This window comes from Mustela erminea, chromosome 20 (genome assembly GCF_009829155.1).
Source record: "Mustela erminea isolate mMusErm1 chromosome 20, mMusErm1.Pri, whole genome shotgun sequence".
Classification (NCBI taxonomy): Eukaryota; Metazoa; Chordata; class Mammalia; order Carnivora; family Mustelidae; genus Mustela; species Mustela erminea.
In genome coordinates, this window is record NC_045633.1 from 31,126,647 (window position 1) to 31,152,433 (window position 25,787).

At 40.0% G+C, this 25,787-nt stretch overlaps 1 protein-coding gene across 5 annotated transcripts in view; it reads left to right on the forward strand.

The window, feature by feature from the left end:
• LOC116581213 (cytochrome P450 3A12) overlaps nucleotides 1-24,211 on the forward strand; it is a 42,102-nt gene extending 17,891 nt beyond the window's left edge. For all 5 annotated transcript variants that reach the window (XM_032328298.1, XM_032328300.1, XM_032328297.1 and 2 more), the window contains 9 exons: nucleotides 3,596-3,709; nucleotides 3,958-4,046; nucleotides 5,416-5,564; nucleotides 11,894-12,021; nucleotides 12,786-12,852; nucleotides 16,446-16,606; nucleotides 17,857-18,083; nucleotides 22,352-22,514; nucleotides 23,688-24,211. In XM_032328298.1, the coding sequence (XP_032184189.1) occupies nucleotides 3,596-3,709; nucleotides 3,958-4,046; nucleotides 5,416-5,564; nucleotides 11,894-12,021; nucleotides 12,786-12,852; nucleotides 16,446-16,606; nucleotides 17,857-18,083; nucleotides 22,352-22,514; nucleotides 23,688-23,783 (1,194 nt within the window). In that variant the 3' untranslated portion in view covers nucleotides 23,784-24,211. The remainder of the gene's footprint in view (nucleotides 1-3,595; nucleotides 3,710-3,957; nucleotides 4,047-5,415; nucleotides 5,565-11,893; nucleotides 12,022-12,785; nucleotides 12,853-16,445; nucleotides 16,607-17,856; nucleotides 18,084-22,351; nucleotides 22,515-23,687) is intronic.
• Nucleotides 24,212-25,787: the final 1,576 nt, after the last annotated feature.

A 25,787-nucleotide genomic window follows, 5' to 3' on the forward strand; every position in this document is an offset into this window, starting at 1 on the left:
TTAACAAAATCTTTTAACTGTAGTTTTAAAAATTATTTGTGTCTTAAACTTTCACTAGAGTTATAAGTAATTTGTATATCACCAGTATAATACCACTGTATTCTGAATTTATGCATTTATATGTACCAGAGAGATTTATACTCTCATGTGATTTCATGTTACTATTAACTGTCCTTTTGTTTTTCAGCTCGAAGGACTCCCTTTAGTATTTCTTGTAAGGCAGGCTTAGTGGTAATGAATTCTGTCCACTTTTGTTTGTCTGGAAATGTCTTTATCTCTCTCACATTTCTGAAAGTCTTGTTTCTCTGGGTAAGGTATTCTTAGTTGGGATGTTTTTCAGCATTTCAAATAAATCATCCACTGTCTTCTGCCTTTCATGATTTCCACTGGGGATTCCACTGATAGCCCCATAGAGTTTCCTTGTATGTGATGAGCTTCTTTTCTCTTGCTGCTTTCAAGACTTTTTCTTTGGGTTTAATTTTTGACAGTTTTATTATAATATCTCTTGGAGAAGTTTTTTTCAGATTCAGTCTTATTGGGGACTTTAAGCCTCATGACTCAAGATTTCCATACATTTCTCTAAGTTTGAGAAATTTTCAGGCATTTTTTCTTTTAGTAAGATTTCTCTACTGGGGGAAATCCCTACTGGGACTCCCATAATATGAATGTTGTTTCACTTGATGGTGTCCTGTAAGTCCTGTAGGCTTTCCCCCCCAATTCTTTTCATTTTTGTTTCCCACTCTGACTGGATAATTTAAAATAATCGAGGAGGGCATGGTTGGTTCATGCATTTGGGAGCCACACGACTGCATGATCCTTGGCAACAAGAGCAGAGGAGGGTTCTTTGTGGCTGCGGTAGCAGTTGGGGTCTTCAGCATCACCCCCAGATCCAGCACCAGGAGACTGGAGAAGGAGAATGGTGGCCAGAGTTGGTGTTATGCACACACTCATCTGGAGGTCTGAAAGCAGGCTCATGCCCCAAACAGAGTAGTGCCAGTGGTGGGGGCTGTACCAACTGTGGGCACACAGGTAGCTTTGAGTTCCTGAGCAGTCTGTGTGCACTCACGTGGCTTCAGGGCTAGCCAGTACGGCATGCAGAGCAGTGGGGCTTTTAACTAGAGGATAGGCTGGCAGTGTGTAGGTGTGCATTTTCAGGGTTTAGCTGTGATCTCAAGTGTCAGTGCAGTCCAGTGACAGGATTCAGGCCTGGTATCAGGCCCAGAAACTGCTGGGGCTTGGGCTGGTGTTGTCCGTATGCCCCATCATAAAGGCGAAGACTGGCTGGTGGTGTAGATTTGGAGCTCACAGTGTTGGTGGTGGCACTGGCTGAGACAACTCGTGTGAGTGCAGATGGGACACAGCAGGACTCTGGAACCTTGAGTATGCAAGTGTGAAAACCTCTGGGATTATCAGCAGCAAAATCTTAGAGGGTACATAGTGCTGGGCCAACTGTTCATCTCAGCAACAAAGCGTTCTGGAGACTTCTGCAGAGCAGGACACAGAGAAGCATGGTCACTCCTTCCACTTAACGGATACTGGTAGTCCTGCCTTCTTTGTTCCTAGCTATATCTAGCTGTGTCAGCCATGCCAGTCTCTGGGATGTTTGAAACCAAAACAGGTCATTTGTGCCATGCCCTGAAGGGCTGGGGCTAATGGTTGCTCACCCTTCTGCTGTTCCCCAGGAAGGGGAACTATCTCAGGTCAGAGAGGGTCCTCTTAGTGCTGAGCAGTGCTGACCTGGGTCATGGGGTGATGCAGGCAAAATAAAGCTCTTCTCCCTACTTTTCTTGTACGGTTATTCTCACGAGTTTTGCTCCACTGTGTTGTTGAAGCTTCTTGAATGGACTCCTACACCCTGGAGCCCATTTTTTTTTATGGATAGCTGTCTGATTATTGTTATTTGTGGGATGACAGAGGCTGAAGTGTCCTGTTTCATCATCTTAGTGATATAACATCAGTTTGTCCTCACTGAGGTGATGTTAGCCGTAAGGTTTTTAGATGCTTGTTATTAAGTTGAGGAACTTTCTGTTTTTTCTTAGTTGGTGAATTTTTATCATGAAATGGTGTTAGAAGTATCCATTTTATTTTTATTTTATTTTCATTAAAAAATTTAAAATTAAGATTCAATTAATTAACATATACTGTATTATTAGTTTCAGAGGTAGAATTCAGTAATTCATCAGTTGCATACAACACCCAGTGCTCTTTACTTCATTACTTAATGCCCATCATGTAGTTACCCCATCCCCTAACCCCCCTCCCCACTAGCAACTTTGTCTGTTCCCTATAGTTAAAGAGTGTCTTATGGTTTGCCTCCTCTGTTATTATCCTATTGTATTTTTCCTTTCCTTCTATGTTCATCTATTTTGTTTCTTAAATTCCACATATGAGTGAAATCATATTATTGGCTTTCTCTGATTAACTTATTTCCCTTAGCATAATGCCCTCTAGTTCCATCTATGTTGTTGCAAATGGCACAATATTATTCCTTTTGATGGCTAAATAATATTCCATGTATACAATATAGATACACACACACACACACACACACACACACACACACACACACACACCATGTCTCATTATCCACTCCACTGTCAATGGACATCTGGGCTCTTTCTGTATTTTGGCAATTGTGCACATTGCTGCTATAATCATTGGGATGCATGTGTTCCTTCAAATCTATGTTTGATCTATGTTTGTATCCTTCTGATAAATACCTAGTAGTCCAGTTGCAGGGTCATAGGATAGCTCTATTTTTAAGTTTTTGAGGAATCTCCATACTGTTTTCCAGAGTGGTACACCAGTCTGCATTTTTACCAATAGTGTAAGAGTGTTCTCTTTCTCTGTATCCTTGCCAACACTTGTTGTTCCCTGAGTTGTTAACTTTAGCCATGGAGATATCTATTTTAAAACAAAATATAGTTTTATAAAATAGAAGAAATATTCAAACTGATTGGCTTGCTAGATCAATCCCAAGATGAGAAATAGAGCCATTTCTCTCTTTTTTCCTTATGTTTGTTTGGGAAAAATACAGGGGGAAGAGATTTCCATGTTACTGTACCCATTTCTTCACAAAATCAAACAGATTCCTAATCTTTTTAGTGTTAACTACAATGCTTTTTTTTTTTTAAAATCACCATATCAAGACATCCAATTTTTGAGTTTCATATGCTGTGGATATATGAAAAAGGTAGAACTGGTCTGAGGCAACATACAGTTTGCCAGGCTATTTGGCTGCCTTCCACCAATCCAATCTATTCTGCACAGTTTAAGAGAATGTACTAGGTGGTAATCCTGTGTATTCCCCTGGAGGAGTAGTTTCCCTGACAAATTCTCTCATACGACATATACACTGAAATGAAGATGGAATATAAAGGCTGGAAAGCACAGCAGGTGGCTGGATGTGTCCTCAGCCTTGCAAAAAGCTAGGCATTTGGGATAAGTCTCTGTTGATCACCTACCATAGGGCCACAACGAAGTTGATGATCACAAAATATTTGTTGAATAATTTCTGCCTGTTTAACAAATTTTCCACAACCTTTGAGACCTCCAAGACTTATGTAGGGCAAATTGTGTTTTTCTTTGACTCTAGGCTCTTGGTCCAGTGGGATTTATGAAAAGTGCAATCTCTTTGTCTGAGGATGAAGAATGGAAGAGGATGCGAACATTGTTGTCCCCTACTTTCACTAGCGGAAAGCTCAAGGAGGTAAGAAAAGAAGACGTTCAATTAGAAAGTAAGGAATACATCTGCGAGCAGGTAGGAAATACAATCATAGTCCATCTCAAAGGGGAAGTCTGCAGAATTTGGGCTTCATAAAAATGGCCTTTTTAATGTCCTATAAGAGACATGATTAGATTTGTTATTACAAATCACTGCTTCATGCTTGTGAGAGCCACATCATTCTAGGACTTGATTCTCAGATTTAACTTCAGGTGGTTGTATTTTGTGTGTAGATGTTCTCCATCATTGGCCAATATGGAGATGTGCTCGTGAAGAATGTGAGGAAGGAGGCTGAGAAAGGCAAGCCTATCAACTTGAAAGAGTAAGTAGGAGTGCAGCTGCTGGGATTCCAGCTCTGTCATGACATTTTCCAGCTGCTGCCACAGAGCCAACTGCCACTGTTGAGTCACTCCAGTGAAGCAGCTAAAGTATGCATGTGGTGTTACAACTCCAGTGGGCCAGCCAAGAAGAGGTAGCTCACCTAAAAAGCAGGACAGTCAGAAGATAAAGGGTCTCCTTTAGTGTATATGAGGCAGGATTAATTTATCTGCTTAACTGTCACCTTGGATATTCTGGAAGACCACAATACGTGATTGGAAAAAAAATGTACCAAATCTTTGAGTGTAGAGGGTATGTATGGTGGGAGGGGAAGGTACTTGGTACATATTGATGGGCACTGGGTGGAGTAAGAACATTAATATGTGGAACTTGGAACAACTTAAGACCCTTCTTGATTTTGTTGAGGATATTAGCAAAACACTAAATATTAATTCTCATGACCAGCTGTCCTTCTTTCAATCTCGAAAAAGAGAAGGCCCTGCTCATGTAATGGGATGGTGACACTATATGTGTGTATGTGTATATATATATAAGTGTGTGTGTGTGTGTGTATACACACATGCATACATGTATAATGTACATAAAATAAAATATATTTATTTATTTTTTCCCAACTTGGGATATTTTAAATTATGCAGGATGAACAGATGTACATTGGGATTGTCCTAGGAAAACTATTGGCATGTGGTCACTTAACTATAGAATCCCCTAAATCAATTTTGGTGTGACTTAATATATATCTTTAAAGTATAAACATTCTTAGTTCTTACATTTTCCAAAAATGAATGAGTCCTCAGGACAATCTCAGATTGATGAAGATGAGACAGAGTGGGTCTTTCAGGACACTTAACCAGGGTGTAGAGAAGAAGGGACTGTGGTCCTGGCAGCGCAGAACAGGGTGTTGGTGTTCTGTAATGTGCTGAAGAGGAATCAGCTCTGAGCACAGATACTGTGGTGAGAGAAGATCCAGATCAATTTCACGGTTCTTGACTTCATGAGGAAGAGTTAATTATCCTACCATTGTCCTGCTCAGACACAGTGCTTATCCACCTTCTGCTGCCCATACTCAAAACATGCTACTGTAATTTGTCCAACTTTGGGTCTCTATCCCTCCGTGACTGAGCTCCTTGAGCTCAGAGGTGTGTCTAACATGTCACAGTGTCCCCATCACTCCTAGCACAAGACCAGCTGCATCATTGGCACCTCACAAGCACCTCATGAGTGAGTGTGATGGCATCTAGACTCTTTTGACTGGACATTGGAATCTACGTGCACTTTTTGCTGCATGTGTTGGATTAAAATAATAAAGAGGTGGTGATTTTAATTACACATATTTTTTCTTCCTCTCACAGCATCTTTGGGGCCTACAGCATGGATGTGATTACCAGCACATCATTTGGAGTGAACATTGATTCCCTCAACAACCCACAGGATCCTTTTGTGGAAAATACTAAGAAGCTCTTAAAATTTGATTTCCTTGATCCATTCTTCTTCTCAATAAGTACGTTCAGTACTAGTTTTCTTTTTTCCTTCCTTTCTCTTTTTCCCTTTCTTCCTTCCTCCCTCACTTCTTCTCTTCCTACGTTTCTACACCAATTTTACTGAGATATAACTTCATCTAACATATATGTCCCCCCTTTTAAAATGTACAGTTCAGTTTTACAGCCTGAGTGTTCATCATCCAAGGAATGGATAATGAAAATGTGGTATGTATATACCATGGAATCTTATTTAGCCGTAAAAATGGAAAGACATTCTGTATTTGGACAACATGAATGGATCCCAAGGGCATTACAATAAATGAAATGAATCAGAGAAAGACAAATACTGTATGACCTCAATTACATGTGGAATAAAAAAACAGTACAAGAAACCAAGTCCTACAAAAAGGAGATCAGATTTGTGGTTATCAGAGGCAGGGGTTGTGGGGTGGTACTTGAATGAAGGTGACCAAAGTTGCACACTTTCAGTTATAAGATAGATGAGTACTGGACTGCAAACACAATGTGGGGACTATAGTTAGCTCTGCTGTCTGATGTGTTTGTAGATTTCCAAGAGAGTAGACTGTAGAAGTTCTCATCATAATGGCAGAAAAATTTGTTTTTTTATAACTATATGAGATGATGGATGTTAACTAATCTTATTGTAATCATTTTTATATATGTATGTCAAGTGTATGCAGTACATCTTATCAGAAACAGTGATGTATGTCTGTTATGATTCAAGGAATCTGAAAATTCTGCTTAGTGCCTTCAAAGATATGAGCAACTTTTGCTGCAGTCAATGGTTGGAATATTGTTTTTTTATTATATTTTTTATTATATTTATTATATTTTTTTATAGTCACCACACAGAAATTCTGTACTTTATTGTTTGACTATCACTACCCACTTCTCTTAGCCCTAAGCAACCACTAATCTACTTTCTGTCTTGACAGATTAACCTCTTCTGGACTCTTCATACAGATAGAATCATATAGCGTGTGATCTTTCTGGCTGCCTTCCTTCATTAGCATAATGTTTTCAAGTTTCATCCATGTTGCACCATCCATCAGAACTTTCTTTTTATGACAGAACAATATTCCATTGTATGGACATGCTGCATTTTGTTTGTCCTTTTATCATTTGATGAACATTTGGGTTGTTTCCAATTCTTGGCTATTGTGAACAGTGGTGCTATCCACATTCATGCACAGGTTTTTGCTTGAATACCTGTTTTCAACTCTTTTGGGTGTTTATTTGGAGGTAGACTTGTAAAAGTAACTTTGCTAAGTTTGTACAATGCTTTGCTTTATAACTTGCTGTGTTGCTAAAGTCTAGTGTTTTTAATTTAATAAGTAACTGCCAAACTGTTTTCCACAATAATGACACCATTTTACATTCCCACCTGTGAAATGTGAAGGTTCCAATCTCTACCCATCCTTTTTAAAAATATTTTTTATAGTCACCATACAGTACATCATAAGTTCCTGATGTAGTGTTCCACAATTCATTGTTTGTGTATAACAGCCAGTGCTTCATGCAATATGTGCCCTCCTTAATACCCATCCAGCCTCACCCATCCCCCCAAACCCCTCCCCTCTAAAACTCTCAGTTTGATTCCCCAAGTCCAGAGTCTCTCATGGTTTGTCTCCCTCTCTGATTTCTTCACATTCAATTTTCCCTCCCTTCCTCTGTAATCTTCCACGCTATTCCTTATGTTCTACATATGAGTGAAACCATATGATAATTGTCTTTCTCTGCTTGACTTATTTCATTCAGCATAATCCCCTCCAGTTCCATCCATGTTGATGCAAATGGTGGGTATTGATCCTTTTTGATGGCTGAATAACATTCCATTGTGTGTATGTGTGTATGTATGTGTATGTATGTATGCATGTATATGTGTGTGTGTGTGTGTGTGTGTGTGTGTGTGTGTGTGTGTGTGTATCCCACATGTTCTTTATCCATTCGTCGGTTGAAGGGCATCTCAGCTCTTTCCACAGTTTGGATGTTGTGGACATTGCTGCTATGAACATTGAGGTGCATGTGCCCCTTTTTTTCACTACATCTGTATCTTCAGGGTAAATACTCAGTAGTGCAATGGCTGGGTCATAGGGTAGCTCTTTTTTTAACTTTTTGAGGAACCCCGTACTGTTTTCTAGAGTGGCTATACCAGCTTGCATTCCCACCAACAGTGTAGGAGGAGGGCTCCCCTTTCTCCACATCCTCACAAAAATTTGTTGTTTCGTGCCTTGTTAATTTTTGCCATTCTAACTGGTGTAACATGGTATCTCATTGTTTTTTGGGTGTTGAGTTTGAGAAGTTCCTTTTAAATATTTTGTTTATTTATTTGAAACACAGAGAGAGAGAGAGAGCTTACAAGCAGGGAGAGCAGGAGAGGGAGAAGCAGGCTCTCCTGCTGAGCAGGGAGCCCGATGCTGGGCTCCATCCTAGGATCCTGGGATCATGACCTGAGTGGAAGGCAGATGCTTCATCTACTGAGCCACCCAGGTGCCCAAGTTTGAGAAGTTTTTTTTTTCTTTTAAAGATTTTATTTATGAGAGAGATAGAGAGCGCGCGCGCGTGAGAGAGAGAGATCATAAGAGGAGGGTGGGTCAGAGGGAGAAGCAGACTCCCTGCTAAGCAGGGAGCCTGATACAGCACTCAATCCTAGGACTCTGGGATCATGACCTAAGTTAACTAACTGAGCCAACCACCAAGGAGCCAGAGAAGTTTTTTATAGGTCTTAGATACCAGCTCTTTATCTGTAATGTCATTTGCAAATATCTTCTTTAGATAAATGTACATTCAAATTCTTGCCCATTTATAGTTCAGTTATTCATCTGTTTTTGAGTTGTAAGAGTTGTCTGTCTTCTAGATAAAAGACCCTTATCAGATATGTAATTTGCAGATTTTTTTCTCCCATTCTGTAGGTGTCTTTTCACTTTCTTCATAGTGTTCTTTGTAGCACAAAATTTTTAATATTTACAATATACAATTAGTGTAGTTTTCTTTTTATCATCTGTGATTTTAATGTTATATTTAAGAATTTATTGTAAAATCTGAGGTCATGTGACATGTACCAGTACCATTTATTGAAGATTATTTATTTCATTGATTGGTATTGGAAACCTTATCAAAATTCAGTTGATCATAAATACATGGGTATAATTTTACATTCCAAATTCAATTCCATTGATCTCCTTATGCCTGGACCACACTGTCTTGATCTTTATAACTGTGTGGTAAGTTTTGAAGCTGGAAGTTGGAGCTTTACAATTTTATTCCTTTTTTTTCAAGGTTGTTTTGGCCATCCTGGGTCCCTTACCTTCCATATAAATTTTTTAAATTTATTTTTTATTTATTTTCAGCATAACAGTATTCATTATTTTTCACCACACCCAGTGCTCCATGTAATCCGTGCCCTCTAAAATACCACCACCTGGTACCCCAACCTCCCACCTCCCCACAACTTCAAACCCCTCAGATTGTTTTTCAGAGTCCATAGTCTCTCATGGTTCACCTCCCCTTCCAATTTCCCCCAACTCCCTTCTCCTCTCTAACTCCCCATGTCCTCCATGCTATTTGTTATGCTCCACAAATAAGTGACACCATATGATAATTGACTCTCTCTGCTTGACTTATTTCACTCAGCATAATCTCTTCCAGTCCCATCCATGTTGCTACAAAAGTTGGGTATTCATCCTTTCTGATGGAAGCATAATACTCCATAGTGTATATGGACCACAACTTCCTTATCCATTCGTCCGTTGAAGGGCATCTTGGTTCTTTCCACAGTTTGGCAACTGTGGCCATTGCTGCTATAAACATTGGGGTACAGATGGCCCTTCTTTTCACTACATCTGTATCTTTGGGGTAAATACCAAGGAGTGCAATGGCAGGGTCATAGGGAAGTTCTATTTTTAATTTCTTGAGGAATGTCCACACTGTTCTCCAAAGGGGCTGCACCAACTTGCATTCCCACCAACAGTGTAAGAGGGTTCCCCTTTCTCCACATCCTCTCCAACACATGTTGTTTCCTGTCTTGTTAATTTTGGCCATTCTAACTGGTGTAAGGTGATATCTCAATGTGGTTTTAATTTGAATCTCCCTGATGGCTAGTGATGATGAACATTTTTTCATGTGTCTGATAGCCATTTGTATGTCTTCTATGGAGAAGTGTCTGTTCATATCTTCTGCCCATTTTTTGATATGATTGCCTGTTTTGTGTGTGTTGAGTTTGAGGAGTTCATTATAGATCCTGGATATCAACCTTTTGTCTGTACTGTCATTTGCAAATATCTTCTCCCATTCCGTGGGTTGCCTCTTTGTTTTCTTGACTGTTTCCTTTGCTGTGCAGAAGCTTTTGATTTTGATGAAGTCCCAAAAGTTGATCTTTGCTTTTGTTTCCTTTGCCTTTGGAGACATATCTTGAAAGAAGTTGCTGTGGCTGATATCGAAGAGGTTACTGCCTATGTTCTCCTCTAGGATTCTGATGTATTCCTGTCTCATGTTGAGGTCTTTTATCCATTTTGAGTTTATCTTTGTGTACGGTGTAAGAGAATGGTCGAGATTCATTCTTCTACATATAGCTGTCCAGTTTTCCCAGCACCTTTTTTTGAAGAGACTGTCTTTTTTCCACTGGATATTTTTTCCTGTTTTGTCGAAGATTAATTGACCATAGAGTTGAGGGTCCATATCTGGGCTCTCTATTCTGTTCCACTGGTTTATGTGTCTGTTTTTATGCCAGTACCGAAAATCTTCCTACCTCTTCTATTTTTTGAAGAATTTGTGCAAATTTAGCGTTGACTGCATTTTAAATATTTGCGAGAACTCACCTGAGAAACCATCTGGAGCTGAGCTTCTTTTTGTCAGTAGTTTCTTCACTACTAACTCTGTCTTTTTATTTGTCTTTCAGATTGCCTGTGTGTGTGTCATTTTATGTCACTTTCTAGTTTATCTTTTTCTAGGGATTTTCCCATTTTGTCTAATTTATTGGCATTCAGTTTCATAGTATTCCCTGTAGTCCTTTCTTTTTTTTTAAAAAAAAGATTATTTATTGGGGCACCTGGGTGGCTCAGTGGGTTAAGCCGCTGCCTTCGGCTCAGGTCATGATCTCGGGGTCCCGGGATCAAGTCCCGCATCTGGCTCTCTGCTCAGAAGAGAGCCTGCTTCCTCCTCTCTCTCTCTCTGCCTGTCTCTTTGCCTACTTGTGATTTCTCTCTGTCAAATAAATAAATAAAATCTTAAAAAAAAGATTATTTATTTATTTATTTGACAGACAGAGATCACATGTAGACAGAGAGGCAGGCAGAGGGAGAGGAGGAAGCAGGCTCCCTGCTGAGCAGAGAGACCAATGTGGGGTTGGGATACAGGATCCCAGGACCCTGGGCGCATGACCTGATCAAAGGCAGAGGCTTTAACCCACTGAGCAACCCAGCCACCCCACCTCTGTAGTACTTTTTATTTTTGTAATGTCAGCAGTAATCTCATCTTTCACTTCTGATGACAGTAATTATAATGTCTTCTCCTTTTTCCTTGGTTGTCTAGCTAAAGGTCTTTTGAAAGAATCAGCTTCACTTTCTTTGAATTTTCTCTTGTTTTTTAGTCTCTAATTCCTAAGTTTCTGCTCTTGTCTATATTACATGCTTCCTTCTGCTTGCTTTTAGTTTAGTGTGCTCTTGTATTTTCGGCATGTTTTTGACAGAAAGCTGGGTCATTGATTTGGAATCTTGGTTCTTTTTAAAGGTAGGCATATATAATGATAAATTTCTTTCTGGTCATTGCTTTTGATACATTCCATAAGTTTTGGTGTGTGCTTTCTTCATGCATATATTCTCCAAGTAATTTTAAATGCCCTTTAGATTTCTTCTTTGCTGACTGGCTGTATAAGAATGTATTGTGTAATTTTCACAGATTCATGGGTTTTCCATGTTGTTTGTGTTTTTGTTTTCTAGTTTTACTCCATTGTTGTTGAAGGGCATACTATGTATTATTCCATCCTGACACAATTTCTTAAATGGTGTGATATATTAAAGTAGCATATTATGGTCTTGTGTTTCCAAAGAGGCTCTAGTCCAAAATAAAAGGCTAAGAGATCCAAGAATATAATCCTGTTCCTTTGGTCACTCCATAGATGTGGCAGGAGACACTGATCTGACTGCTCTAATGGTGGCCTGTGTGTGTGACTTGCTGTGGCTTAGCCATTAGCTCGAAAGTTTGAATAAATGTCATAGAGGGAATAACCATGAATTCTGGTGTCTTTTAATTCTCAGGTTGGTAGACCAAATTATAATTGCTCTAGGGAAATTTTGCATTTTCATTGATATTTCCATTTTTTTTCTTATAGTACTGTTTCCATTCCTTACCCCAGTTTTTGAAATGTTAAATATCTGGCTATTTCCAAAAAGAGTTACTGATTTTTTCAAGAAATCTATAGAACGGATGAAGGAAAGTCGCCTCAAAGATAAACAAAAGGTAAATCCAGTGGTGGTTCCATGTGCATGTTAACTTTTGATCTTTTATTGAGCTGTATGCATCTGATGTGTACACTACTAAGTATGTTTTTATGGTAAACAGAGAACTCTAGAGTTTAGGGCAAGAGACTTCTAATGTTTTAGAGACAACGAAGAAGGTGGAGGTCAGGAGAGGAGATAAGAAGAGGAGTCAGAGAGTGTTTAAAATTTAAGAATAAGTTTGCCAATGAGTATGTCAGTGCATAAACTTTGGTGAGAGAAAAGCTATCACTTCCCTCAACAAATGGTCAAAGCATAAAAATTACTGTGTAAAATCATTTTCCTGGTAGTATAATTTTGCCATATATTACATTGGCAAAGGATCCCTTCAATTCCACGTGTCTTTTCTTACATGTTCTCTGGTAGATGGTCCCCTCAGGTGCCTGGTTATGTTAAATTTGAGGCTGTCATAGTCTGGAATGAGCAGGTGTCTTTTTTGGGCGCTGAGGCTGCAAGCTGGCCAAGTAGGGTTAGCCGTTCTTAGGCCTGGTGGCCGGCACTAGGGTGTCTATAGGACAGGGAGATAGGACTGTACTCCAGGATCTCTCTGTAGATTTTGCAGACTTCTGAGAGGGTGGGGCATTGGAAGATGCTGACACAGAAGCTTCTGTGGACTCTGGGTGTAAAGGAGCCATAATCTCAGGAGAAAGTTAGGTTCTGCACCCCTGTTTATTTCTGATTTCACAAGTGACTTTTTATCACTGAAATGTCTCTTTCTGTGTCCAGCACCGAGTGGATTTTCTTCAGCTGATGATTAACTCCCAGAATTCCAAAGAAATGGACACCCATAAAGGTAAGCCAGGAGAGCTTCAAAGGGCACTTGATGGGGTATCTCAAAGACAGGAGATGGTTCTGAGATACAGAGGAAGATTTTTAGCAGATGGAATATCAGAAAATCAAAGGAAGACACATGTTCAGATACAAACGGTAGCCAGAGCATTTTCGAGAACACAGCCACAGTTTGTTCAAAGCTCAAAGGGCAATGATAGTCAAAGATGGTATTTGACAAAAACCATTATTACTATGATGGTTGCAAATGATGACTTTCTACTTCCACCATTTCTTCTACATTTGGAGTGATTGTCCATTGTTAGGGTGAACTTTCCATTCATCACCATTATTATATTTATTTATTTTTTATTTTTATTTTTATTTTTTTATTATATCTAGTTAGCAGGCATAGAGTATATCATGAGTTTTTATGCAGTGTTCAACAATTGGCTAGTTGTGTATAATATCCATTATTCTGAATTTGTCTATTTATAAATGTCAGTATGATCTCATATATTAATTACTTACTTAGTCTCTTATATGATTTTTTATTTAGATTGTTAATTTTCTCAGATTTGTCTCTGTAAGTCCTTTCATTTGGGTTCCTGTGTTCTTTTTTTCCTTTCAACTTCTTTTTTTTATGTTTTTAGTAGACTTTATTTATTTTAAAAGATTTAGTTTATTTGTTAGTGAGAGAAATAACACAGGAGAGGGAGAGGCAGACAGAAAGAGAAGCAGTCTTCCTACTGAACAAGGAGACCAACAGGACTTTATCCCAGGACTCTGGGATCATGACCTGAGCTGAAGGCAGACACTTAACTGACTGAGCCACACATGCATTCCAATAGACATTATGTATTTTTAAAAAATATTTTATTTATTTATTTGAGAGAGAGGGAGAGAATAAGAGGAGAGATGGTCAAAAGGAGAAGCAGACTCCCCATGGAGCTGGGAGCCCGATGTGGGACTTGATCCCAGGACTCTGAGATCATGACCTGAGCCAAAGGCAGTTGCTTAAGCAACTGAGCCATCAGGCAGCCCTAGACTTTATTTTTTTTCCTTTGCTTATAATTTATTTAAAATTCAGTATTACTCCTGTGATTTAAGCATTTCTTCTGTGTTGCAATAAACTTTTTAAAAAATTTATTTATTTTCAGCATAACAGTATCATTATTTTTTCACCACACCCAGTGCTCCATGCAATTCGTGCCCTCTAAAATACCCACCACCTGGTACCCCAACCTCCCACCCCTCCGCCACTTCAAACCCCTCAGATTGTTTTTCAGAGTCCATAGTCTCTCATGATTCACCTCCCCTTCCAATTTACCCCAAACCCCTTCTCTCTAACTGCCCATGTCCTCCATGCTTTTTGTTATGCTCCACATATAAGTGAAACCATATGATAATTAACTCTCTCTGCTTGACTTATTTCACTCAGCATAATCTCTTCCAGTCCCATCCATGTTGCTACAAAAGTTGGGTATTCGTCCTTTCTGATGGAGGCATAATACTCCATAGTGTATATGGACCACAACTTCCTTATCCATTCGTCCGTTGAAGGGCATCTTGGTTCTTTCCACAGTTTGGCAACCGTGGCCATTGCTGCTATAAACATTGGGGTACAGATGTCCCTTCAATTCACTACATCTGTATCTTTGGGGTAAATACCCAGGAGTGCAATGGCAGCGTCATAGGGAAGTTCTATTTTTAATTTCTTTTTTTTTTTCTTTTTAAATTTTTTTTTATTTTTTTATAAACATATATTTTTATCCCCAGGGGTACAGGTCTGTGAATCACCAGGTTTACACACTTCACAGCACTCACCAAAGCACATACCCTCCCCAATGTCCATAATCCCACCCCCTTTCTATTTTTAATTTCTTGAGGAATCTCCACACTGTTCTCCAAAGAGGCTGCACCAACTTGCATTCCCACCAACAGTGGAAGAGGGTTCCTTTCTCCACATCCTCTCCAACACATGTTGTTTCCTGTCTTGCTGATTTGGGCCATTCTAACTGGTGTAAGGTGATATCTCAATGTGGTTTTAATTTGAATCTCCCTGATGGCCAGTGATGATGAACATTTTTTCATGTGTCTGATAGCCATTTGTATGTCTTCTATGGAGAAGTGTCTGTCCATATCTTCTGCCCATTTTTTGATATGATTGTCTGTTTTGTGTGTGTTGAGTTTGAGGAGTTCATTATAGATCCTGGATATCAACCTTTTGTCTGTACTGTCCTTTGCAAATATCTTCTCCCATTCCGTGGGTTGCCTCTTTGTTTTCTTGACTGTTTCCTTTGCTGTGCAGAAGCTTTTGATTTTGATGAAGTCCCAAAAGTTGATCTTCACTTTTGTTTCCTTTGCCTTTGGAGACATATCTTGAAAAAAGTTGCTGTGGCTGATATCGAAGAGGTTACTGCCTATGTTCTCCTCTAGGATTCTGATGTATTCCTGTCTCATGTTTTATCCATTTCGAGTTTATCTTTGTGTATGGTGTAAGAGAATGGTCAAGATTCATTCTTCTACATATAGCTGTCCAATTTTCCCAGCACCATTTATTGGAGAAACTGTGTTTTTTCCACTGTATATTTTTTTCTGCTTTGTCGAAGACTAACCACTAGGGAGATTCAAATTAAAACCACATTGAGATACCATCTTACACCAGTTAGAATGGCCAAAATTAGCAAGACAGGAAACAACATGTGTTGGAGAGGATGTGGAGAAAGGGGAACCCTCTTACACTGTTGGTGGAAATGCAAGTTGGTGCAGCCACTTTGGAGAACAGTGTGGAGATTCCTCAAGAAATTAAAAATAGAGCTGCCCTATGACCCTGCCATTGCACTCCTGGGTATTTACCCCAAAGGTACAGATGTAGTGAAAAGAAGGGCCATCTGTACCCCAATGTTTATAGCAGCAATGGCCATGGTTGCCAAACTGTGGAAAGAACCATGGTACCTTTCAGCAGACGAATGGAAAAGGGAGATGTGGTCCATATACATTATGGAGTATTATGCCTCCATCAGAAAGGACGAATACCCAACTTTTGTAGCAACATGGACAGGACTGGAAGAGATTATGCTGAGTGAAATAAGTCAAGCAGAGATAGTAATTATCATATGGTTTCACTTATTTGTGGATCATAACAAACAACATGGAGGACATGTGGAGATGGAGAGGAGAAGGGAGTTGAGGGAAATTGAAAGGGGAGGTGAACCATGAGAGACTATGGACTCTGGAAAACAACCCGAGGGTTTTGAAGGGGCGGGTGGTGGGAGGTTGGGGGAGCCAGATGGTGGGTATTAATGAGGGCACATATTGCATGGAGCACTGGGTGTGGTGCAAAAACAATGAGTACTGTTACGCTGAAAAGAAATTAAAAAAATAATAAAAAATTATAATAGTATACGCCATGGGAATAACCAGGTCAAGACAACTTCTGGGTTTTCTGGCTCTGTAAAATAGACATCAGAGTGCAAACCACTGTGAGTTTGACTCTGGATTGTTTTTAAATTTTCCCCCAAGGGAACTGTGTGTTTCAAATAGATATCTCATCATCTAAAATGTGGTATTTTATATTCATCTGTTTTAGTTCAAATGTCTTTCTTCTCCTTTTAGCTCTGTCTGATCTGGAACTCGTGGCCCAATCTATTATCTTTATTTTTGCTGGCTATGAGACCACTAGCACTTCTCTTTCCTTCCTTGTGTATGAATTGGCCACTCACCCTGATGTCCAACAGAAACTGCAGGAGGAGATTGATGCGACTTTCCCCAAGAAGGTGAGTGGGTCCTACTGAGGAAGGAGTCAGAATAGGCTTGGTTATATCTCAGTAACAGATTAGTTCTCAAATCCAGAGTGTTTTCATAAAAAGGTTTACTTATAACACTCATTTGCATGTCCAGCATGGGGTTGAGACTTTGCTTCATGTAGTTATTTGGTGGAACTGGGGAGAGAGGTTCCACTTTCTTATACCTGTATTATCTGGAACTTGGAAACTAATTGTTGGCTGGGGAACAAGGAACTAAACTCCCAGCTTATGAAAAGACCTGGCCTCGGGGGCTGGAGTACCTTATTGGGCAAAGAGTGAACCCCCAGACCAACAATGAGGAGACCTTTACAGCAACAGAGGTTGGGGCTAAGATCTGATTCCCTTCACAATATTCTCTAGAACTGAAATTGTGTTCCCTTAGTTGGTGGCATCCAGTCCTATCCCTCTCTTCCCCTATTTGTGTTGAAAGGAACTAGTGTTTCCCCCAGTTATAGTTTTTATGTAATACAGCGTTTCTCTCTAAATATTGTAAATATAATTGAAAAGATATAAAGCAGGATATTTCCACTAGAAGAGTTTATGTGGAAGAGGAGATATTTTCTGTTACACGTTCTTCCTCTATGGTGTGGGTGTGTGACCTCTGCTTTGAAAGGAGATGGTGACCTCAACATACTTCACTGATGACTAAGGGTCAGAGGGAAGGAGAAATAAAATAAGATAAAGATAGGGAGGGAGACAAACTATAACTCTTAAGTATAGGAAACAAACTGGGGGTTTCTGGAGGGGAGTGGATGAGAGGATGGGGTAAGTGGGTGATAGGCATTAAGGAGGGCACCTGATGTAATGAGCACTGGGTGTTCATTATGCAACTAATGAATTATTAAATTCTATACCTGAAACTCATAATACACTATATGTTAACTAAATTGAACTTAAATAAAAAACTAAAAAAAAAAACCCATTAAGTGTCACAGTCTAGTCTCTTTTGTTCACATGAGGAAGAAAAATCACTACCTAGGAAGGATTTCAGACCCTGTTTAGGGGATTGTCCCAGCTGTCTCCCCTCATCATTACTATTGCACACATGTCAGTGGGCCACTGAGCAGGTCAAAGGACATGGTAGATATGAAAATGCCCATAAATGCCCTTTATCAAAATTCATGATTCTTAGATGTTCCTAACTTCAGTAATAGTGTATAAAGTGAGTTGAATGATGATTCCACATCTCAATGTATCAAAATCTGTTTCTTTCCTTCCAGGCACCACCTACTTACGATGGCCTTGTACAGATGGAGTATCTGGACATGGTGTTGAATGAAACTCTGAGATTATACCCAATCGGTGGTAGACTTGAGAGGGTTTGTAAGAAAGATGTGGAAATCAGTGGTGTGTTTATTCCCAAAGGGACAGTGGTGATGGTGCCAGTCTTTACTCTTCACCGACACCAGGATCTCTGGCCAGAGCCTGAGGAGTTCCGTCCTGAAAGGTACAGGAAACCCTAGAATGGGGAACCCCCCCCCATTTTGGAGGATATTCTGATATTTCCTTTGTATAGATGAGAAACATGTGGCTGACAATTATTTATTTGTACATATTTTTGTTTTTAGAAGTATTTTTTATTATGAGATGATCATTGTAAAAATTTTGCAAAGCCTAGTTGAGAAAAAAGAAGATTAATGTCATCACCAGTCACATACATCATTATTAATCATATGATATATGTCCTTGTGGATATTTTTCTATGCATATAGATTAATAAAAATTTAGATTTTTTTTTTAGTGTTCCAAGATTTACTGTTTATGCAACATACCAGTGCTTCATGCAATATGTGTCCTCCTTAATACCCACCAACAGGCTCACCTAACCCCCCACCTATGTCCCCTCCAAAACTCTCAGTTTGTTTCTCAGAGTTCACAGTCTCCCATGGTTCATATCCCCCTCAGATTTTCCCAATTCACTTTTCCTTTCCTTTCCTAATGTCCTCCATCCTATTCCTTGTGCTCCACATGTAAGCAAAACCATATAACTGACTTTCTCTGCTTGACTTATTTCACTCAGCATAATCTCCACCAGTCCTGTCCATGTTGATACAAAAGTTAGGTATTCATCCTTTCTGATGGAGGCATAATATTCCATTGTATGTAGGGACCATATCTTCATAAAATCTTCTTTATGAAGATATGGTCCCTAGCTATATGTAGAAGAATGAAACTGGACCATTCTCTTACACTGTACACGAAGATAAACTCAAAGTGGATAAAAGACCTCAACGTGAGACAGGAATCCATCAGAATCCTAGAGGAGAACATAGGCAGTAACCTCTTCGATATCAGCCACAGCAACTTTTTTCAAGATATGTCTCCAAAGGCAAAGGAAACAAAAGCGAAGATCAACTTTTGGGACTTCATCAAAATCAAAAGCTTCTGCACAGCAAAGGAAACAGTCAAGAAAACAAAGAGGCAACCCACGGAATGGGAGAAGATATTTGCAAATGACAGTACAGACAAAAGGTTGATATCCAGGATCTATAATGAACTCCTCAAACTCAACACACACAAAACAGATAATCATGTGAAATAATGGGCAGAAGACATGAACAGACACTTCTCCAATGAAGACATACAAATGGCTACCAGACACATGAAAAAATGTTCATCATCACTAGCCATCAGGGACATGCATATTAAAACCACATTGAGATACCACCTTAAACCAGTTGGAATGGCCAAAATTAGCAAGACAGGAAACAACATGTGTTGGAGGGGATGTGGAGAAAGGGGAACCCTTTTCCCACTGTTGGTGGGAATGCAAGTTGGTGCAGCCTCTTTGGAGAACAGTGTGGAGATTCCTCAAGACATTAAAAATAGAGCTTCCCTATGACCCTGCCATTGCACTCCTGGGTATTTACCCCAAAGATACAGATGTAGTGAAAAGAAGGGCCATCTGTACCCCAATGTTTATAGCAGCAATAGCCACGGTCGCCAAACTGTGGAAAGAACCAAGGTGCCCTTTAACGGACGAATGGATAAGGAAGATGTGGTCCATATACACTATGGAGTATTATGCCTCATCAGAAAGGATGGATACCCAATTTTTGTAGCAACATGGACGGGACTGGAAGAGATTAAGGTGAGTGAAATAAGTCAAGCAGAGAGAGTCACTTATCATATGGTGTCACTTATTTGTGGAGCATAACAAAAAGCATGGAGGACATGGGGAGTTAGGAGAAGGGAGTTGGGGGAAAATGGAAGGGGAGATGAACCATGAGAGACTATGAACCCTGAAAAACAATCTGAAGGTTTTGAAGGGGCGGTGGTTGGGAGGTTGGGGGAGTCAGGTCGTGGGTATTATGGAGGGCACGGATTGCATGGAGCACTGGGTGTGGTGCATAAACAATGAATTCTGTGACACGGAAAATAAATAAATTAATTGATTAAAAAAAGATATGGTCCCTGTATACAATGATATTATATTTTTTTAATTACTTACTTAATGTGACAGTAAGCTATAAAAAACATATTTGTGTTTGTGATTATGCATATATCATAGTATACATTATCGTTATCCTTTTTAAGACAAAGGGGCTTTTTTTCCTTTAAGTTTTTCTGCTTCCTCTAGCTGTCTGAATTTACTCCTCACCATCTCACATTCCATATTTGCAACCCTGGGCCACCGTTTCTGCTAGCTGTAGTGGGAGAGCAGCAGCTGTGGAGCTGAGAGTTCATGTCCCTGACAGGAGGAACATCCTCAGGAGGGCATAGGCACACAGGCCTGTGCCAATGGCTGTGGTCCTGTGCCAGCTTCCACCTCTCTCAGCATCTGGGGTTCATCCAGAGCAAGCTCATCTGCTCTCTAGCTGTCTGAGCCATCCTCCTTGGAGGGGTTTGAGCTTTCTCTTCTGATGATTCAGAGCAGAGTCTGGGTTTGGGTGCAGCTTGAATTCTTTTTTTTTTAAATTTATTTTCAGCATAACAGTATTCATTATTTTTTGCACCACACCCAGTGCTTCATGCAATCCGTGCCCTCTATAATACCCACCTTGAATTCTGCTACAGTCCATGCTTTCCTGTTTTTTGTATTGGTGAGCAAAATTTGGATGAACGTTTTAGGGATTTAGATGTTTAGCTCTGGCCTCTAAGCTCCTTGATGGCAGAGCCTTTGTCCTGTTGCATGGCGTCCCTAGTGCTAGCAATGCATCTACACTTACTTGCTGAAAGATCTCAAAATGACCAAGTCATCTGTTTTGTGTACCAGGAGACCTGCTGGTTCCCAGAAGCTCAGCAGTTCCCTCTCCTGTAGCTTCTCTAATGGAAACCAGGGAGGACTCCTGATACTTGTCTGTGATTCATTCAGTCACAACAGGAAATGCTTATCTGTGTGTGTCAGGGACTGGACCAGGCAGTATGCAATCCATGTATTAAAAATGCCTATTATGGATAATTTTGTTAAAGATTTTATTTATTTGATGGGCACCTGGGTGGCTCAGTCAGTAAGAGCTGCCTTCAGCTTGGGTCATGATCTTAGGGTCCTGGGATCGAGCCTCAGATTGGACTCCCTGCTCAGCGAGAAGCCTGCTTCTCCCTCTCTCACTCCCCCTGCTTGTGTTCCCTTTCTCATTGTGCCTCTTTCTCAGTCCAATAAATAAATAAAATCTTTTTTTTTACAAAAAAGATTTAAAATCTTTTTTAAGATTTTATTTATTTGCATGAGAGAGAGGGAGAACGAGCACAAGTGGGGGAAGGGGCAGAGGGAGAGGGAGAAGCAGGCTCCCCACTGAGCAGGGAGCCCAACATAGGGCTTGATCCCAGGACCCTGGGATTATGACCTGGGCTGAAGGCAGATGCTTAACCAACTGACCAACCCAGGTGCCCCTATTGTGGAGAATTTTGATACATGCACAAGCATATTGTATAGACACAAGTCTATGAAATACTTTACATGAATCTATATGTGCCCATCACCTGCCCAACAAACACTAACCCATGTCAGCTTCCCCATCCATGCACTGTTATAATTCCTTATCTGTTTTCCGTATTACATTAAAGGCATATCATCGGTTAATATTCTATTATCTTCTCTATAATATAGTGAGTTTTAAATAGTACCTCACCACAATGCCATTATCACTTTTCATTGATATAAATACGGAGGAATAAATTTTGAATAAATTGTAGGTCTAACCTTTAAGGCGTTTATAGCTTTGTGGGACAGATAGACCAAAATTCAGTAATTAGAGTGATTATTCATAACTGTGAATATGATTATAGTGGAGTCATATCACATGCTTAGGTAAATCATCTGAATATTGGTTGGGGTGGTCCTAGCAGGAGGGTAAGGAGGTAAAGGGAAAAAACAACAATGTAAACCATGGGAGGCATTTGTCCTGCTTCCTTTTTCCATGGATATATGACCAACATCAGTCAGTGGAGGCAGATCCTACATTTCTTTCAATCAGGTTCATTTCTTGCTTGCCTTTCAGCTGGTGAACATCTCACTACCCTGAATATAATTCTAGTGTTTAAGATAAATCTTTTCAAAAGCATTCCTCCCATCTCTTCAACAAGACTGAATGCCCCCATAGAGGAAGGGGTATACAACAGCCTGTAGCTTATAATTGTCACAGAGTAGTGTAGCAGGACTTCTGTAACCAGCCCATCAAATTTCCTATGTACCCCTGGTTGAGGACCCCAAATATATACCTCTTGTGGTTTTTATGTTTCCTAACCTGTTTCCAACTTGTATTGTGGAACCAGGTTCAGCAAGAAGAAAAAGGACAGCATAAATCCTTATACATATCTGCCTTTTGGAACTGGACCCCGAAACTGCATTGGGATGAGGTTTGCGATCATGAACATGAAACTTGCCCTTGTCAGAGTCCTGCAGAACTTCTCCTTCAAACCTTGTAAAGAAACACAGGTCAGAGAGAGCACTTTCTGTAAAAAGAATGTTTTATTGTATTTTTTTTAAACTAAGGGATATGGAATAGAGCTGTGTGTGTGTGTACTCATTCATGCCTAGTAATTTGTTCTATCAGCCAGAGAATCTATTTGAAGACTTCTGTGATATTCAAGGGCCCTTCCGTTCCTGAGTGCCATATCTGTTGTTCATGACCACCCAACCATAAGGGTCACATGGTCAGTACAGTTCATGTGACATCATTATACACAGACTGATGACCTTGAGCAATATTTTAAATTTCTTTTAAGTTCACTGAAGGGAAGGAACCAAGTTGTGCACAGCCATGACTTGCAGTGACAACCACGATGTGACTTTTGAACAATGCTCTTCTCCACCACAACTTACAGACTTATAGACACCTATAGACTTATAGACACAACTTATAGACACTCTGGTGACCAAGGTTCTCAAACCCTCATTGTATGTGGGAACCAGTGAGTTTGTGAAACATCCTGATGCCCAGGTCATTTCAGAAACCCTAATCTAATTCACCCAGAGTGTGGCTTTAAAGGTACCCCCGTGATTCTCAAGGGCAAGCAAGGCTGAGAATCTGATGTGAAGCATGTCTGCCTGATGTGAAGGACTCCCACGGTCCAGGCAATCCTGTGTACGTGGCTCCACCTTCTTCAAGCCTGGCTCAGCCAGGCTGTGCTTCTTTCCCATCCCAATCGGTCATCATGAATGGATGTTTCAATGAGAGAGCGTGTTTAGCAGTGTATATGTCCATACAAAAAAATGTGGAATAAACACTCAGGAGTCAACATATAAAAAATTAACTCAGATACTTTTCAAAATTGTTTGCCATAATGGCTAAGAATATGTTTTAATTTTAAAAGACTCATCCTCTTTCCTTAAAATTTAAATAAAAGAAGAACACCAGCCAACATGAATCTGTCTCCAGCCTGGTACAGAGTAACAATAGATGATCTGTTGAATGAGTGATGGATGAATGCTTTCATGCTCCAGTCTTGACAGCTTATAGATAACTTTTAAAGAATCAGAGATAGATAAATCTAATAATAGTTTTTATATGTTTGTAATGCATCATTGTCCTTCATGTATCTTGCCTTCTTTGCTTCTGTTCATGGGATTTCATTTGTTGGTTCTCATATGCTTGTTTAACTGTTGCAGATCCCCATGAAATTAAATGTTCAAGGGTTAATTCAACCAGAAAAACCCATTGTTCTCAAGGTTGAGCCAAGAGATGGCAGTGTGAGTGGAGCCTGACTTTCCCTATGGACCTCCCCTTTGTTCTTCAAGAAGCTGTATCCCAGATCACCAGAGACCTCAATTTCCTTTGTGAGTAAAACCCAGAAATGAAGATGGCCTGCATCTACAGCCTGTGACAGATGACTAGGGCTTCCATAGCTTCATTTAGCCTTTTTGGTGTCTGTGTAGAGCATTCTGTATTGTGGAGAGGGAAGGAGGTGACCAGTAAGTGCCAGAGATGTCGACTCAGCCTGTCTGGTTCACACAGACTACTCCCAGTTAGTACCATCTGTTATGATCAAGAATAAAACTTTCTCAATAATTTTATCAGCCTACTTTAATGAAAATAAGACTTATTGTCATGACTATGGTAGTAATATTTCTATCACATGTCTTCTTTTGATCAAGAATGAAAGTGATCAAGAATAAAACTTTCTCAATAATTTTATCAGCCTACTTTAATGAAAATAAGACTTATTGTCACACTATGGTAGTAATATTTCTATCACATGTCTTATTTTGAACATGCTACATTAAATATCACACTGAGCAAGTCAATCAACATCACTTTCAAAACTCTGAACTGATAGATTTGTGCACATTAAAGGGGGATCCATAGAACGATGAGTGAGAGCCAGTGACTGAATGTTTTGATCATTATAGTCGCTGGGTGGGTGGAGCTCATTCATAACTCCAATGTGGTATATTAAGATAAGTGAGAGTAAATCCATTGTGACTGCCCATTGGTTAGAAAGTCTATTCGCAATTGAATTCTACAGGTTTTGGAGCACATGTTTTTTCTAACTCTCGATTGAGGCACTTAGTATTATATGATTAGTTTTCATCTCATCTGCTATGATGTTCTGGTAGGCAGAGGACATGCTTTCTCTTTGTGTTCTAGCCTCAGCTCACAACTGTCCTGACGGAATGAACGTTGAATCAGATGTGGTTGATTGGCCGGTTGACTTGGCAGGAAGGCTAAAAGCATTTGTCCATTTCAGTTTGTATGAGTTGCTGCATAGAATTCTTCCTATTTCTCCCCTCCCCTCCAGCCCCTTCTATGTCCTTTCCTGGCCTCTTCCTTTGCCTTTCCTTTATGGATAATTCAGTCCTAATGCCATTGGTGGGGCAAATCCAGGTGGGCAGCCCCACACTGGGGGTCAAAGGCAAAGAATAGAGTCACAGTGACTCTAAGTTAGTGACTGAGTGGGGTGGGGAGGGTGTACACTTGGAAAAGGAAGCTGGCATGGGTGTGGGAGCCCAAGCTAGATGAGAGGGGTGCCCACACAAAGGGTTGGTCTGAAGGAGACCTTGGAGCCCAAGTACAGTATGGAGAACCCAAGTAGCATGGTGGGGGTGATACATGAGTGTTAAGGGATAGAGTGAGGGTTAGTTACATAATGGGGGATTGATCAAATAAGTAAATATATTACCACTAAATGGTGTCAGGACTTTCTCACTGTTGGAGAAGGGAGACACTGATTTGGAAAGGGAGAAAGCCAAATGAAACCAAATGAAGTGTATTCAGAGACGGGAAGTGAGTGTGTCAATGTAATGTTGTGCTTTCCCATGGATAGATGATAGATTGGTAGAGAAATAGAAATGTGTGTGTGTGTCTGTGTGTGTGCCAGAACACATATCCCCTACCTCTCTCCATGGACAGTTATTAGAAACAGTCACGTGGTAAGGGCAAAGAGCATACCTACTGCCCAGATCATGGCTCACAAATGTCATTTTCCACTGAAGGGAACTAGGGCTTTTCAGAGAAATGGCTGATTCCAGACTGGGAGAGAACATGATGAGTCAGGAGCATCTTGTGCTCCACAATCATGGGGACATGTCCATAGGACACAGAGCAAACATGCAGGGTCTCATCCACCCCTCAGGCATGATTTGGGCATCATGATAACTAACGATAGGAAGAGATTATAGCCCATTGAATAAAACTGGACTCTTGAGTACACACAGGTGGACAGAAATGTAGGAACAGATTACAATCGATGAGGACACACACAGTTTCAA